Genomic DNA, 17,493 nt, shown 5'->3' on the forward strand with positions numbered 1-17,493 from the left:
ATGCACTGAATTATTATTATTATTATTTTTAAATCAGTACTTCTTTCTTGCCCAATCTTACTTTAGATAACTGCTTCCAAGATAGACCCACTTTTCAATGAAACATCTATCTTTTGATTTTCTACGACTTTTCATTTTCCCAGTTGACAAGTGAATTGATTAAAATCAAGAAAGTCACCAGTTTGATCTGCAGCGAGTTTCCTTTCACCAAAGAAAGCAAAGTCAAATTATATATTGGGTCAGCTAGTTCTCTTCAGCCTCCCCCAGAAAAAAAAACTAGAAAAGAAACCGAGCTAATCCTACAGACAACTTTTCTTTCTGAAAAAAGTCAAAAAGATTTCAATTATATTTAAATTTCTCCTAAAGTATTTTATAACTTTAAAATAAAATATTCAAGAAGTTTCGTTCCACCCCTCTACTTTTTGCAAGTCACTATTTTGTATTGCTCAAGGACTGCAGACAGATTATATTAGTGTGCTAAATTTATACCGTACCACAGTGGAGTGTGGGAACTGCCTGCATAATAAAGCCAAGTATTTTGTGACGGAAAAAACCAAAAGGCACATCGCCATATTACCCATCAGAATTCATATAAAACACTGAAGCTTGTCAGCTGCAGGAAAAGGAACAGCAAGTAGGCCGAAAAAGGTCCACTTCATATCAAAAAAAACTTACCATGTGAATGAAAAGGCTGGGTTTATGTTGGAACACTTCATCATCATCCTCACCATAGTTCAATGTCAAAGCTGCATATATTATCAAAATAGTTGTAGTAATCCAGGAAAATACAGCTGATGCAATCATACTGCCCACCTAGAGGTAGAATGCAAGGAATTCTGTATAAACAGCAGTTAAGTCTAAATACTATTAAATATGACTAAAATTGATAGGATATACATAACATACTTTGTAGCCTTAATACAAGGCTGGCATTAAAAATAAATCTGAAATCTATTAATTTAACCCTTTTCTGCTAGTTTTATCAGAAGTTACAGCACAGTACAGTGGGACAGGATTGAGTCACAGCACAATGAAAGGGTCATTTTAAAACAACTGATTCAGAATTTACCATATTGATTTACAAACAAATACCATTTGTAAAGAGATTCGTTTCTAACTATTGGCTTCAACACCATCTTGTGTGTGCAGTTTACATAGATCACAGATTTTACCCCTGCATATTAATTTTTCTCAAAAATTAAAACAGAAGAATTACATCATGCTCCTGCCCAATGTGACAGTGTGCAGAAGATTTAAAAAGTATATTCATTACAAGCCTGGAAAGTGCATGGGGTGGGGATTGGAAGCTGTTCTCTGTATTCTTTAACTTTGAGGGTTTCACATTTCTGCAAACACTCTTGGAGGATTGTAGGCAACAACACCGGTGCACATATAAATTATTTGTAAAATACAGGAAGAGAGGCGACAGGCTCTCCTCAGCATTGCACATGCATAATTAGTCTTAATGCTGTAAACATGAACGTCTATATAAAAGTAACTTTGGAACCCAGTGAACTATTCTACAGAGCTCTATATATTCAAGACCAATCATGGCTGCTTCAGTAAAGCTACACCTCGTCGTTTCCTGCAATGCAAGGGATTATAATACCCCGATAAAGACAGCCAGAATATTAACCAATTGCACAATATTGGGCTGATCCAACAAGATTGATGCAGAGGGCCTCAAATATAATTGAGTGGGTAGGACACAGTAGCAATCTTGTCAGATGGGGGCTGGAGGAGAAATATTGGCCTCCCCCACCCAGTCACCAGTTTTCTCATCCTACCCTTTTCTCCCCTCTCTCCCATCCAAAGACAGACACCTTGTGAGGGTACAGTACCACAGATGCTGGTTGCCTGCCAGTGGTTCATCTATGTGGCTTTTCATGAGTGAGCAGACTGTGGGAGTAATTCAGCCATACTGTCATATGGATGGGAAATGACCTTGAACCCAGAGGTTCATCCCTCCCTCCATTTCCTCCACATCCCAAAAATGAAGACTGATTGTTTGCACAAAAGAGCTCAGGAATTGAATGCCAAAGATCTGCAGAGCTACCTGACAAAAATGAAAGCCGTAGTATTTCCAAAGCAACCCCTGTGAAGGTGAATTTAAAAGAGACAGCATTATAGTCTATTTTTGAATGTAATTTTTTTTTAAATAAAGAAAAAACTACTAGAGGAACAGATTAATTTTTACTTTTGAAAGTCTGAAGTGTCCAAGCACATTGGCAAAGGTTAAATGAAGTCATCCATTCATCCTCTCAGCCAAAGTATGCCAAGCGGCACTTAAAAGGACAGATAAATAAATAAGTAAACTTTAAAAACAAAACTAGTCATGCTGTTTCAGTTAATAAATCATCCAGGTTAGTTTTTTTTCTACATATAATGGCATTAGTGAATTTTTTTCCACTGCAAGAGACTTACAAGAATGGGATTCTTTTTCTGCGAAGAAAACAATGCCAGAACTCCTGGCAAGGCCATTGCCTGAAAAAGCAAGCAAATGTTTCATCATTGGTTCATGGATTTAAAAACAAAAAAATCATGTTATATTTAAAATTAAATTCTTTTGTATTTACCGTGCCAGCCCAGACGGGTATTCTAGTTCTACTGAGCACTGAATTTTTCCTAAAAATTGTATCCATAAAGCCAGACACTACACAGACTGCAGCACAAGCTATCTGCAGAATTCCCAGGGTAATCATACCACGCTGATTAAATATGAAGTATCTGTAACGCGTCATTGTCTGAAGACATGAAGGTGGGGAAAACTACCCACAGTCTTACGGATAGTCAATAACCTTAATATCTGTAGGTTCAAATCAAAGTGGTCTTCAACTCAGCCTAGGAGGGGGGGAGAAAAAGAGGGTTTATCAATTTACATACTAAATTCTTCTGCCTTCATTTAGAATCACCAGCTACAATCTACAACAACTTATCATAGAATAGTACAGCACAGAAGGTGGCTATTCGGCTCAGAGTCTGTGCCGGCTCTTTCAAAGAGTAATCTAGTTATTCCCACCCCCCGGATCTTTTCCCATATCCCTGTATTGAATCAGTTTCCACCACCCTATCAGGCAGTACATTCAAAATCCTAACCACTCATTGCGTAAAAAGTTTTTCCTTACGTCGCCTCTGGTTCTTTTGCCAATCACCTTTAATCTGTGCTCTTCATGATTTTAAACACCTGCATCAAATCTCCTCTTAGCCTTTCTGCTCTAAGGAGAACAACCCCAGCGTCTCCAGTCTCCCTCATCTCTGGAATCATTCAAGTAAATCTCTTCTATATCCTCTCCGAAGCCTTCACGTCCTTCCTGAAGTGTGGTGCCCAGAATTGGACATAATACTCCAACTGGGGCCAAACTAGACAGGTTTAGCATAACTTCCTTGCTTTTGTACTCTATGCCTCTATTTATAAAACCAAGGATCCCATATGCTTTTTAAAAAAAAAGTCTTCTCAGCTGCTTTATTAACCTGTCCTCCCACTTTCAAAGATTTGTGCACAAACACCCCCAAGTCTCTATTCTTGCACCCCATTTAAAATTGTACCATTTAGCTTGTATTGTCCCTCATTCTTCCTACAAAAATGTATCAGACTTTTCTGCATTGAATTTCATCTGCCATGTGTCTGCCCATTCCACCAGTCTATGTCCTCTTGAAGTCTTCCTCAATGTTTACTACAAGGTTTGTGCCATCTGTAAATTTCAAAATTGTGTCCTGTACCAAGTCCAAGTCATTAATGCATATCAAAAACAGCAGTGGTCCTACTACTGAACCCTGGGGAACACCACTGTATACCATCCTCCAGTCCGAAAAGCAGCCATTCACCACAACTTGCTTTTCTATCCCTTAGCCAATTTTGTATCCATGCTGCTACTGCCCCTTTTATCCCATGGGCTTCAATTTTGCTAACACGCCTATTATGTAGTACTTTATCAAACGCTATTTGAAAGTCCATATACCCAACATCAACTGCACTGCCCTCATCCACCCTCTCTGTTGCCGCATCAAAAAACTAGAGAGTTGGGGAGTTTGAAAGTACAGTTGTAACTACCTTGGATGCAGGGGAGAATTAACGAGTTTTTTTTCCCCCCTGGGTTGGACACAGAAGGAAGTGGGGTTGAAGGGGATGGAGGCAGTAAGGGATACAAGGAAGTGGTCAGGGATAATGTTGTCAGTGATAGAGAACATGGGATTAGAGAGGTCATGCCACATCCAGATGTGAAAGGTGGTGGACCATTAAACAGCTAACGGGAGGCAGAGGCTCCATGGATATCTCCATCCTCAATGATGGTGGAGCCCAGCACGTGAGTGCAAAAGACAAGGCTGATGCATTTGCAAACATCTTCAGCAAGAAGTGCCGAGGGGATGATCCATATCGGCCTCCTCCTGAGGTCCCCACCATCACAGGAGGCCAGTCTTCAGCCAATTCGATTCACTCCACGTGATATCAAGAAACAGCTGAGCGCACTGGATACAGCAAAGGCTATGGGCCCCGACAGCATCCCGGCTATCGTGCTGAAGACTTGTGCTGCAGAACTAGCCGCACCTCTAGCCAAGCTGTTCCAGTACAGCTACAACACTGGCATCTATCCGACAATGTCAAAAACTGCCCAGGTACGCCCTGTCCACAAAATGCAGGGCAAGTCCAATCCAGCCAATTACCGCCCCATCAGTCTACTCTCAATCATCAATGATGGAAGGTGTCATCGAAAGTGCTATCAAGCGGCACTTACTCACCAATAACCTGCTCACGGATGCCCAGTTTGGGTTCTGCCAAGACCACTCGGCTCCCGACCTCAGTACAGCCTTGGTCCAAACATGGACAAAGGAACTGAATTCCAGAGGCGAGGCGAGAGTGATTGCCCTTGACATCAAGGCAGCATTTGACAGAGTGTAGCATCAAGGAGCTCTAGTAAAACTAAAGTCAATGGGAATCGGAGGGTAAATGCTCCACTGGCTGGAGTCATAACTAGCACAAAGGAAGATGGTTGTGGTGGTTGAAGGTCAATCATCACAGCCCCAGGTCATCGCTGCAGGAGTTCCTCAGGGCAGTGTCCTAGGCCCAACCATCTTCAGCTGCTTCATCAATGACCTTCCCTCAAACATAATGTCAGAAATGGGGATGTTCGCTGTTGACTGCACAGTGTTCAGCACCATTCACAACTCCTCAGATAATGAAGCACTCCATGCCCGCATGCAACAAGACGTGGACGACATTCAGGCTTGGGCTGATAAGTGGCAGGTAACATTCACGCCACAGAAGTGCCAGGCAATGACTATCTCCAACAAGCGAGAGTCTAACCACCTCCCCCTTGACATTCAACGGTATTACAATCGCGGAATCCCCCACCACCAACATCCTGGGGGGGTCACCATTGACCAGAAACTTAACTGGACCAGCCACAAAAATACTGTTGCCTCACAGCGCCAGGGACCCGGGTTCGAATCCGGCCTCGGGCGACTGTCTGTGTGGAGTTTGCACATTCTCCCCGTGTTTGCGTGGGTTTCCTCCGGGTGCTCCGGTTTCCTCCCACAGTCCAAAGATGTGCAGGTTAGGCTGATTGGCTATGATAAATTGACCCTTAGTGTTAGGGGGATTAAATACGTGGGGTTACGGGGATAGGGTGGGATATGTGTTGGTGTAGGGGTTACGGGGATCGGGTGGGATATATGGGCCGAAATGGCCTCTATCTGCACTGTGGGGTTTCTGTGATTTCTGTCTGTGAAGAGCAGGTCAGAGGCTAGGTATTCTGCAGCGAGTGTCTCACCTCCTGACTCCCCAAAGCCTTCTACCACTGGCGTACCACGGCTGCAGTGTGTACCATCTATAAGATGCACTGCAGCAACTCGCCAAGGCTTCTTCGGCAGCACCTTCCAAACCCGCGACCTCTTCCACCTACAAGGACATGGGCAGCAAGCGCATGGGAACACCACCACCTCCAAGTCACACACCATCCTGACTTAGAAGTATATCGCCGATCTTTCATCGTTGCTGGGTCAAAATCCTGCAACTCCCTCCCTAACAGCACTGTGGGAGTACCTTCACCACACTGACTCCAGCGGTTCAAGAAGGCGGCTCACCGCCACCTTCTCAAGGGCAATTAGGGATGGGCAATAAATGCTGGCCTTGCCAGCGACGCAAACAACAAATTAAAAAAAATGTTACCTGCCACTTATTAGCCCAAGCCTGAATGTCATAGAAACATAGAAGATAGGAGCAGGAGTAGGCCATTCGGCCCCTCGAGCCTGTTCCATCATTTAATGAGATCACAGCTGATCATCCAAATTCAGTACCCTGTCCCTGCTTTCTTCCCATATCCATTGATCCCTTTAGCCTTAAGAAATATATCTAACTCCTTCTCGAATATATTTAATGAATTGGCCTCAACTGCCTTCTGTGGTAGAGAATTCCACAGGTTCACCACTCTCTGGGTGAAGAAATTCCTCCTCATCTCTGTCCTAAATGACTTACCCCTTATCCTTAGACTGTGACCCCTGGTTCCGGACTCCCCCGCCATCGGGAACATCCTTCCTGCATCTAGTCTGTCTAGTCCTGTTAGAATTTTATAAGTTTCAATGAGATCCCCTCTCATTCTTCTAAACTATAGCAAATAAGCCTAATCGACCCAATCTCTCCTCATACGTCATTCCTGCCATCCCAGGTATCAGTCTGGTGAATCTTCACTGCACTCTCTCCATGGCAAGAACATCCTTCCTCAGATAAGGTGACCAAAACTGCACACAATACTCAAGGTGTGGTCTCACTGTACAACTGCAGCAAGACATCCTTGCTCCTGTACTCGAATCCTCTCGCTATGAAAGCCAACATACCATTTGCCTTCTTAACCACCTGCTGCACCTGCAAGCTTACCTTCAGTGACTGGTGTACAAGTACACTCAGGTCTCGTTGCACTTCCCCTTTTCCCAATCTATTGCCGTTCAGATAATAATCGGTCTTCCTGTTTTTGCCACCGAAGTGGATAACCTTGTAGGAATGTTCAAATTCCTATCTAGAGATTGAGTTCGACGCAGGCAATCAAAAAGGTTTTTAGTGTTAAACTAACGAGTTTAAACAGATTGATGCAAGAGAACTATGAATACAGGTCTTAACAGGTCGGAGGCTTCACGAGGACTGCCTGGGCGGTCCCGTGGATGGCGTCATGACGTCATCACGTTTTTCCCGCGTTTGGGTGATCACGTGATTAGCGGCATGACGTCATCACGTTTGCCCGCGCTCTTAAAGGGACCGTGCACTGTACATGCAAACAGTATATACAATGGTACAGATTTAGTCTGTAGCTAACACATCGTTAAAGGGAATTATGTACAGTTGTTCAGAGTCCCTCAGTGGCTCTGCCACATGCGCACCCCCAGAATTGTCTAACGGAAAAAGTCAAACGGTGAGGGGGTCTGACAAGTCTGTCAGAACGACTCCTGTATTCCCAAAGCGGAAGCTGTTGGCCGGCGTGCGGTCTGGCGGGTGGTTGCACTTGTTCTGGCGTGACGACGGTGGGCGGCCGACCTCGCCTCGGTGGCTGTGCGGTCTCGACGGGACGGTCAAGGTCCAGGTGTGCTGGCTTCAAACGGTCGACCGAAATGTGGTCCGGTTTACCACCGACATCCACCTTGAAGGTTTTGTCTCCTGCCTCTAACACGCGGAAAGGACCAGTGTATGGGGCCTTGAGCGGATCCCGGTGTGCATCATGGCGGATGAACACGTAGTTGGCTTGTTTCAGCTCTGCTGGAACGTGAGAGCCCTGAAACCCGTGATGCGATGTGGGAACCGGCGCGAAACATCTGGCTGCTTCCTGGTGGCTGATAAGCTGGCATGAGGCGGACCATGGATCCGTTGGTGTTGGCAGGAAATCCCCTGCCACTCGCAGTGGCTGACCATAAACGAGCTCTGCCGCGGAAGAGTGAAGATCTTCCTTGGGGGCCGTGCGAAGGCCCAACATGACCCACGGCAGCTTGTCTGCCCATCCAGCGTCTTGGAGGCTGGCCCTCAGTGCGGCCTTAAGCTATCTGTGAAAACGTTCGCACAGACCGTTCGCTTGTGGATGGTAGGCTGTGGTGCGGTGTAACTTGACACCGAGTCGTTGAGCCACCACCTTCCAGAGTTCGGAGGAAAACTGCGGTCCCTGGTCCGAAGAGATGTCAGCAGGCACCCCAAAACGGGCGACCCATGAAGAGATGAACGCCCTGGCCACGTCCGCCGAAGTAGTAGATGACAGGGGAACCGCCTCCGGCCATCCGGTGGTGCGATCTACTATGGTCAGGATGTGCGTAAAACCATGGGAAGGTGGAAGTGGCCCTACCAGGTCCACATTAACGTGGTCAAACCGTCGCTCAGGAACTGCAAAGGTGGCCAATGGAGCCTTGATGTGGCGCTGTACCTTGGCCTTTTGGCAGACCACGCAGGTGTTGGCCCAGTCGCGGACATCTTTATGCATGCCCCACCAAACGAACTTAGATGACATTAGCTTCAGAGAAGCCTTCAGTCCTGGGTGTGACAACCCATGTATGGCGTCAAACACCTTGCGGCGCCAGGCGACCGACACAATAGGGCGAGGGTCCCAAATGGAGACGTCACACAGCAACATGGTACCAGCCGAATGGAACCTGACGTCGGCCAACTGGAGGCTAGTGGTGTTGGTGCGGTAAGCCTACACTTCTGGGTCTGAGACTTGGTCTGCTGCCATGAGGGCGTAGTCGATGCCCAGCTGGACCGCATGCACGGTCGAGGCAATCTGCCACCAGGTTGTCTTTACCAGCCACGTGCTGAATATCTGTGGTAAATTCGGAGATGTATGTTAGCTGACGTTGTTGTCGAGATGACCACGGGTCGGCGGTCTTGGCCATGGCAAAAGTCAGTGGCTTATGGTCGCCGAAAGCGGTGAAAGGACGCCCTTCCAACAAGAACCGGAAATGGCGGATGGCTAGAAAAAGGGCTAGTAACTCCCTGTCAAAAGTACTGTACGCCCGCTCGTAACGCCGCAGTTGACGGCTGAAGAATGCCAACGGCTGCCATGTCCCGTTCACCCTCTGCTCCTGAACGGCACCGATTGCATAATCTGACGCGTCGGTGGTGAGGGCGATGGTGGCTCCTGGTAGCGGGTGCGCCAGCATGGTCGCGTTGGCTAAGGCGCTCTTGGTGTCGGTGAATGCCCGGTCCAGGTCAATCGTCCAGCCTACCGGATCCTTGCCAGACTTGCCCTTGAGGGCCTCATACAGGGGCTGCATGAGCAGTGCTGCCTTACGCATGAAATGGTGGTAAAAGTTTACCATGCTGAGGAACTCCTGCAGGGCCTTTATGTTCTGCGGGCGTGGAAAGGATGTCACCGCCTCTACCTTCGCTTGCAAAGGAACCGCTCCCTCTGAGGTAATGCGATGTCCCAGGAAATCAATTTGGTGCAGACCAAACTGACACTTGGCTGGGTTGATAATCAGGCCGTGTTGGCTGAGGCGTCGAAAGAGGGTGCGTAGGTGAGAGATGTGTTCCTCCTTATTAGGGCTGGCAATGAGGATATCTTCTAAGTAGACGAAAAGGAACTTGCGGTCCCGCAGCACGACGTCCATGAGGCGCTGGAAAGCCTGGGCGGCATTCTTCAACACAAACGGCATCCTTAAAAATTCAAAGAGACCGAAAGGGGTGATGACTGCGGTCTTTTGGACGTCTTGCGGGACCTGGTGGTAGCCTCGGACAAGGTCAACCTTGGAAAAAACGGTGTTTCCTGCCAAATGGGCAGAGAAATCCTGGATGTGGGGGATCGGGTATCGATCAGGAGTGGTGGCGTCGTTTAGGCGCCGATAGTCGCCGCCAGGTTTCGGAACGATGTGAAGAGGCGAAGACCAGGGACTATTCGACCTGCGAATAATCCCTAAGCGTTTCATTGTTGCGAACTCCGCCTTCATGACTGCTAGCTTGCCAGGTTCGAGGCGCCGGGGCCGGTGGTGGTGATGTGGTGTTCCACACCATGTTTCGTGGCCGTGGAGGAGAACGTGGGCCTAGTCAGGTCTGGAAATTCGCCTAGCAGGCGAGCGAACTCATTCGGAGTTGGGAAAGCGCAGGAGACGGTGTGCGACATGGTGTTACTACAGTGGCAAGTGAAACGTGGCTGCGTTGATCAGCCGTCGGTTCCTTACATCAACCAGCAGGCTGTTGGCGCACAGGAAATCTGCACCGAGAATGGCTTGCGAAACCTTGGCCGTAACGAATTCCCAGAAAAACCGCTGGCCGCCGAAGCACACCTGGACCCGCCGTCTGCCGTGCCTCCCAGCCTGTACATCAAGAGCTGACGCAGGTAGAATGTTGCACTGCGCTCCGGTGTCGCACAGGAACCGACGACCGGAGAGGGTATCTGTGATGAAGAGCAGCTTGCCTGCATTGCCGATTGCCATCGCGGCCGCGGGGCACCCGTTAGACCCGTTTTTCATTGGACGGAGTTGTGTTTTTTTTTTGAGAGAAGCTGCAGGGAGGGCGGCAACATCTCGCCTTCGCGCCAAACCGCGCGTGGTAGCCCGCGGGGCTGTGCTTCTGAGGAGCTGGGGCGGCGACTGTGGGGGATGGGCACCTCATGGCAGTGCAGTACTGTTGCATAACTGCGAATATTTTGTCTGCCTCGGCAGTGAGCGCTGCGCAGTCTTCGACCTCGGATCTCGCCAAGGCCGCTTGCACTGGCTCCGGTAATTGGCTGAGGAATAACTCTCTGAAGAGAAAGCATTCCGGTTCGGAGCCAAGGAGCATGAGCATTTGGCTCATCAGCTCGGAAGGTTTGGAGTCCCCGATCCCGGGCATAGCGAGCAGCCTACGGGTGCGCTCGGATTTCGTGAGCCCGAAAGCCTGTAGCAACCGCACCTTGAGGGTCTCATACTTGCGGTCCATCGGGGGGTTCTCAAGAAGACTGATGATCCACGAGGCGGTAGAGCCGTCGAGTGCAGAGACCACGTATAAGTATCGGGTCTGATCCTCAATGATGCCTCTCAGGGCAAACTGGGCTTCAACTTGGATGAACCACGAGGTCGCTTATTGCTCCCAGAACTGCGGCAGCTTCAACGAAACGGCGTTTGCCTCCATGCTGTGTTCCTTTTGCGAAATCCATTCACAAAAGTCGGGGTCACCAATGTAGGAATGGTCAAATTACTATCTAGAGATCGACTTCGATGCAGGCAATCAATCAAAAAGGTTTTTAATGTCAAACTAATGAGTTTAAACAGATTGATGCAAGAGAATTATGAATACAGGTCTCAACAGGTCGGAGGCTCCACGAGGACTGCCTGGGCGGTCCCGTGGATGGCGTCATGACGTTTTTCCCGTGATTGGGTGATCACATGATTAGCGGCATGACGTCATCGCGTTTGCCCGCGCTCTTACAGGGACCGCGCACTGTACATGCAAACAGTATATACAATGGTACAGATTTAGTCTGTAGCTAACACAGCGTTAAAGGGAATTATGTACAGTTGTTCAGAGTCCCTCAGTGGCTCTGCCACAACCTCACATTTATCCACATTATACTGCATTTGCCATGCATCTGCCCAATCACCCAACCAAATCATACTGGAGTTTCTCTGCATCCTCCTCACAGCACACACGCCCACCCAGCTTTGTGTCATCTGCAAACTTGGAGATATTACATCTAGTTCCCTCGTCTAGATCATTTATATATATTGGCCCAGAAATTCGGGTCGGGGGCTTCCCGCGGGGGCAAGCCCCCGACCTGCACTTACCTTGCGCGCTGGCAGTTGAGCTGTAGGGCCCCGTGGAATTCCGATCCGGGGCCTGGCCCAGCTGCCAGTGCGCAGTGCTTGCGTATCCCAGGGACGCAGTTAGTTCGATGCATCCCCTGAGATCACGTGGGCCATGGGCAGCCAATCGGAGCAGGGAATGCTCCATTCATAAGTCTTGACAGGAAGACCTGTCAAGACTTATAAATACTATGGCCCAAAAATAGCAGTAAACCTTCAAATAAATTTTTTAAAAATCACATTTTTTAAATAAACTATAAATTACATTAAATAACTATTTTAAACACTAATTTAAATTTTTGAAATTTTTTTTTTTTTAACATTCTAACGGGGCTAAAAATAAACTTACCTTGCTTTAAAGTATTTAAAAATAATCAACCTGTGGAAAAAATGTTTTAATTTTAATTAATTGACCACTTACCTTGTAAAAAGCAGGCCTTACACCTGCTTTTTACATTTCTAAATTCTAAAGACTTACCCTCCTGGAGAAACCTGTAAAAGAAAACATAAGTTCAAAGCGCACGCACTGCCTCCCCCGCGCACGCGTTCGACCTCTGAACCCCTGCTTTCAGAGGAACGGAAGTGCCGGTTTCCCGCGCATGTGCAGTGCATGCAGGAAACTGGCACTTCCATCGGGCCTACGGGTGAGTACCCAGCGCGTACTCATCCGTGGAGACCCGAATTTCTGGGCCAGTGTGAATAGCTGGGGTCCTAGGACCGATCCCTGCGGTACCCCACTAGTCACTGCCTGCCACTTGGAAAAAGACCCGTTTATTCCAATTCTTTGCTTCCTGTCTGCCAACCGGTTCTCTATCCAAGACAGTACCTTACCCCCAATCCCGTGTGCTTTAACTTTGCACGCTAATCTCTTATGCGGGACCTTGTCGAAAGCCATCTGAAAGTCCAAATAGACTACATCCACTGGTTCTCCCTTATCTATTCTACCAGTTACATCCTCAAAAAATTCCAGTAGATTAGTCAAGCATGATTTACCTTTTGTAAATCCATATTGACTTTGTCCGCTCCTGTCACTGTTTTCCAAGTGCTCTGCTATTACATCTTTTATAATGGACTCTAGCATTTTCCCCACTACTGATGTCAGAATTATCGGTCTATAATTCCCCGTTTTCTTTCTACCACCTTTTTTAAAATAGTGGGGTTAGATTAGCTATCCTCCAATCCATGGGAACTGTTCGAGTCTATAGAATTTTGGAAGATGACCAGCAATGCATCTACTATTTCTAGGGCCACTTCCTTAAGTACCCTAGGATGTAGATTATCAGGCCCATGGGATTTATCAGCCTTCAATCCCGTCAATTTCCCCAACACCATTTCTCTACAAATACTGATTTCATTCAATTCCTCCCTCTCATTAGACCCTATCTATGTTCCCCGACATCTCTGGGAGGTTATTTGTGTCCTCCTTTGTGAAGACAGAACCAAAGTATGTATTTAATTGGCCTGCCATTTCTTTGTTCCCCATTATAAATTCCCCTGATTCTGACTGCAAGGGACCTACGCTTGACTTCACCAATCTTTTTCTCTTCACATATCTATAGAAGCTTTTACAGTCAGTTTTTATGTTCCCTGAAAGCTTACTCTCAAAGTCTATTTTTCCCCTCTTAATTAATCCCTTTGTCCTCCTTTGTTGAATCCTAAACTGCTCCCAATCCTCAGGTTTGCTGTTTTTTCTGGCCTCTCCTTGGAACTTATGCTATCCCTAATTTCCCTTGTTAGCCACGGTTGAGTCACCTTTTTTGTTTTATTTTTATGCCAAACAGGGATGAACAAATTCTGCAGTTCATCCATGCGATCTTTAAATGTTTGCCATTGCCTATCCACTGTCAACCCTTTAAGTAACGTTCCCCAATCCATCCTAGCCAACTTGTACCTCATACCATCATAGTTTCCTTTATTTAAATTCAGGACCTTAGTCTCGGAGTCAACTACTTCACTCTCCATTTTAATGAAGAATTCTATCATATTATGATCGCTCCTCCCCAAGGGGCCTCGCACAAGATTGCTAATTAATTCTCTCTCATTACATAATACCCAGTCTACGATGTCCTGATCTCTAGTTTGTTCCTCGACATATTGGTCCAGGAAACCATATACTCTCTATAGAGTATACACTCTAGGAATTCCTCCTCCACAGTATTGTTACTAATTTGATTAGCCCAATCTATATGTAGATTAAAGTCACCCATGATAACTGCTGTGCCCTTATTGCACGCATCTCTAATTTCCCGTTTAATGCCATCTCCAACCTCAGCATTACTGTTTGGGGGGTCTGTATACAACTCCCACTAATGTTTTCTGCCCCTTGGTATTTCTCAGTTCTACCCATACAGATTCCACATCATCAGAGCTAATATCCTTCCTTACTATTGTGTTAATCTCCTCTTTAACCAGCAATGCTACCCCACCTCCTTTTCTCCTGTCCTTCCTGACTATTGAATACCCCTGGATGTTGAATTCCCAGACTTGGTCATCCTGGAGCCCTGTCTCTGTAATCCCAATTATATCATATCCGTTTACCTCTATTTGCGCAGGTCATCCAGGTCTTGCTTCATGCGGGCATGGACTGCTTCATTGTCTGAGGAGTTGCAAATGGCACTGAACACTGTGCAGTCATCAGCAAACATCCCCACTCCTGACCTTATGATGGAGGGATAGTTGAAGATAGTTGGGCCTAGGACACTGCCCTGAGGAACTCCTGCAGCAATGTTCTGGGGCTATGATGATTGACCTCCAACCACCACAACTATCTCCATGACTTCAGTTTTACTAGGGCTCCTTGATACCACACAAGAACATCCTCAAATACTGACACTCAGGAACACCCTGTAAATACTGACACTCACCCAGGAACATCCTCTTAATACAACAGAATGTGACACTGAGTCACTCTAAACCAGGAGCCCTGCTCATAACTTAAATGTTATTTGCCTCAAGTTATATTGTTGTTACATTTGTGACGATAATCATACATAATCTCAGTCAAGAGTCAGAGTTGGTTTAATAGAGTTAAGTTGTTCTTCATTTTGGATTCACATAAGTCTCTTATAATTACCATATGCTTTTCAAATGTTCCAGGCTCAAATTTTTTATACAAGTTGACGCTAGTTATCCAGACTACTATTGTTCGCATTAGCGTGAGGTGGGAGCTTTGGAGCTTTGCATGTACAGATGCAGTGAGTGCACATGCACCACAGGGTTTCTAGAATTTTTAGTGACCCGCTGAAGCCGTTTCAAAAGTTCTTTTAAAAGTGAAATGGCAACTGTCAGAGCCTGAAACCAAGATACAGTATCTGAAGCAGATGGTAGAAACAGTGCAGAGCAATACAAATTCTGAAATCAGCACATTCAAATGTCATGGGGCTGTGAACTAGTTATTGGAAAGCTTGAATTACAGCTCAACATCCACTGTTCAAAATTATTAGGAGAGTGTCAAAAATCATTTCACTGCAATATTAATTTAATCAAAGAATGCTATAATTTATCGATGTTTTTAAATAAATCTATTGCTTGTGCTGAATGATGGGCAACTTATAGGAAATACTCAAGAGGGAGAAATCTTAGGTACTCATACAAGGATATAGAACACCTTGCTCTGAATTTACCCAATCTGTTTCTATTCCCTCCCCATATTGATACAGCAATTAACCATAGAATTACATTTCAGGGAAACGGATTTACTACATTAAGTAGATCTGAACTTAGTTTTGATTTAACGTCTCCAGGTATTGTTTTGATGGTAAACTGGAGATTTAAGAGTCAAGTTTCTGCTGGGTCCCTGGCTTTACCACCAAGTTCACATTTAATTTTCACTGAACATTTTTTAACAAAAATGCCACAGCTGTAGCAAGTGTGCTGATATTCCCATAGAATGGTGGAACATGACTTGGCATAGCCGACTTCAGGAACTCACCATTTGGGGAAATTACAGCACAAATCAGGTCGCACCATTCTGTGGGAATACCAGAACACACATACTGCAGCTGTAACATTTGTGAGAAAAATGTGTAGTGAAATGTAAGATTGCGCACATTATTTATCACTTTATTATATATTAGTTTTAAACATGTCAACCCCTGCAAAATAGGGATTTTTTTGTCTATTATGTATATATGGTTTTAAAACAGTTGGGTTTAAAATGGAGGTTGTTTGCTCTCCAAGTTTCAAAATGGAAGGCGGAAATCAACTGATAAAAGGATTCCTTTTAATAGCTAGAACAATGGGTTTTTAAAAAGCATTAATGCAGAATCTTGACAGACAGGTGTAATTTCTATGGTATTAGCAATCATGGAATAGAGAGCTGTCTGCGTCTAGCAGTTGTGAACTAACTGCTGGGTACAGACTGCTCTGTGCACATAAATTGCCAAGTAATTAGAGGATCTGTTTTAAAAACACAATTTGGAATTTGCATCATTGTCACAGTGTTAAGACATAGAAACATAGAAGATAGGAGCAGGAGAAGGCCATTCGGCCCCTCGAGCCTGCTCCGCCATTCAATGCGATCATGGCTGATCATCCAAATTCAGTACCCGGTCCCTGCTTTCTCCCCATACCCCTTGATCCTTTTAGCCTTGAGAAATATATCCAACTCCTTCTTGAATATATTTAATGAATTGGCTTCTACTGCCTTCTGTGGTAGAGAATTCCACAGGTTCACCACTCTCTGGGTGAAGAAATTCCTCCTCATTTCTGTCCTAAATGGCCTACCCCTTATCCTTAGACTGTGACCCCTGGTTCTGGACTCCCCGACCATCGGGAACATCCTTCCAGCATCTAGTCTGTCTAATCCTGTTAGAATTTTAAAAGTTTCGATGAGATCCCCTCTCATTCTTCTAAACTCCAGCGAGTACAAGCCCAATCGACCCAATCTCTCCTCTTACGTCATTCCTGCCATCCCAGGTATCAGCCTGGTGAATCTTTGCTGAACTCCTTCCATGGCAAGAACATCCTTCCTCAGATAAGGCGACCAAAACTGCACACAATACTCCAGATGTGGTCTCACCAAGGCCTTGTACAACTGCAGCAAGACATCCTTGTTCCTGTACTCAAACCCTCTCGCTACGAAGTCCAACATACCATTTGCCTTCTTAACCGCCTGCTGTACCTGCATGCTTACCTTCAGTGACTGGTGCAGAAGGACACCCAGGTCTCGTTGCACGTCCCCTTCTCCCAATCTATTGCCATTCAGATAATAATCTGCCTTCCTGTTTTTGCTACCAAAGTGGACATAACTGTTGCTTTAACTCAAATATGATGGGCAATATCATCTGTAAGAATTGTACTTGAACGTCAAAAGGAAAAGACACCCTTATAATTCAAGGACTTCATGTTATACATGCCAGGGCCACAGAAATTTAATGAAAAACCAATTACCATTAGAAACAGTGTTTAGAAAGATGGGAACATAGATACAGGAGGAGGCTATTCAGCCCCTCGAGTCTGTTCCGCCATTCAATGAGATCATGGCTGATATGTAACCTAACTCCATATACCTGCCTTTGGCCCATATCCCTTAATACCTTTAGTTAACAAAAATCTATCAATCTCTGATTTAAAAATAACAATTGATCTAGCATCAATTGCCATTTGCAGAAGAGAGTTCCAAACTTCTACCATGCTTTGTGTGTAGAAGTGTTTCCTAATTTCACTCCTGAAAGGACTGGCTCTAATTTTTAGACTATGCCCCCAAGTCCTAGAATCCCCAACCAGCAGAAATAGTTTCTCTCTATC

At 45.8% G+C, this 17,493-nt stretch overlaps 1 protein-coding gene across 2 annotated transcripts in view; it reads right to left on the bottom strand.

The window, feature by feature from the left end:
- LOC147122665 (uncharacterized) overlaps window positions 1-17,493 on the bottom strand; it is a 38,977-nt gene that overhangs the window by 19,283 nt on the left and 2,201 nt on the right. For both annotated transcript variants that reach the window (XM_086008637.1, XM_086008627.1), the window contains exons 2-4: window positions 2,577-2,841; window positions 2,425-2,484; window positions 676-813 (exon numbers count right to left, since the gene is read on the bottom strand). In XM_086008637.1, coding sequence (XP_085864763.1) covers window positions 676-813; window positions 2,425-2,484; window positions 2,577-2,741 — 363 coding nt within the window. In that variant the 5' untranslated portion in view covers window positions 2,742-2,841. The remainder of the gene's footprint in view (window positions 1-675; window positions 814-2,424; window positions 2,485-2,576; window positions 2,842-17,493) is intronic.

This window comes from Somniosus microcephalus, chromosome 2 (assembly GCF_052327205.1).
Source record: "Somniosus microcephalus isolate GS21.2 chromosome 2, FLI_Smic_1.0, whole genome shotgun sequence".
Taxonomy (NCBI): Eukaryota; Metazoa; Chordata; class Chondrichthyes; order Squaliformes; family Somniosidae; genus Somniosus; species Somniosus microcephalus.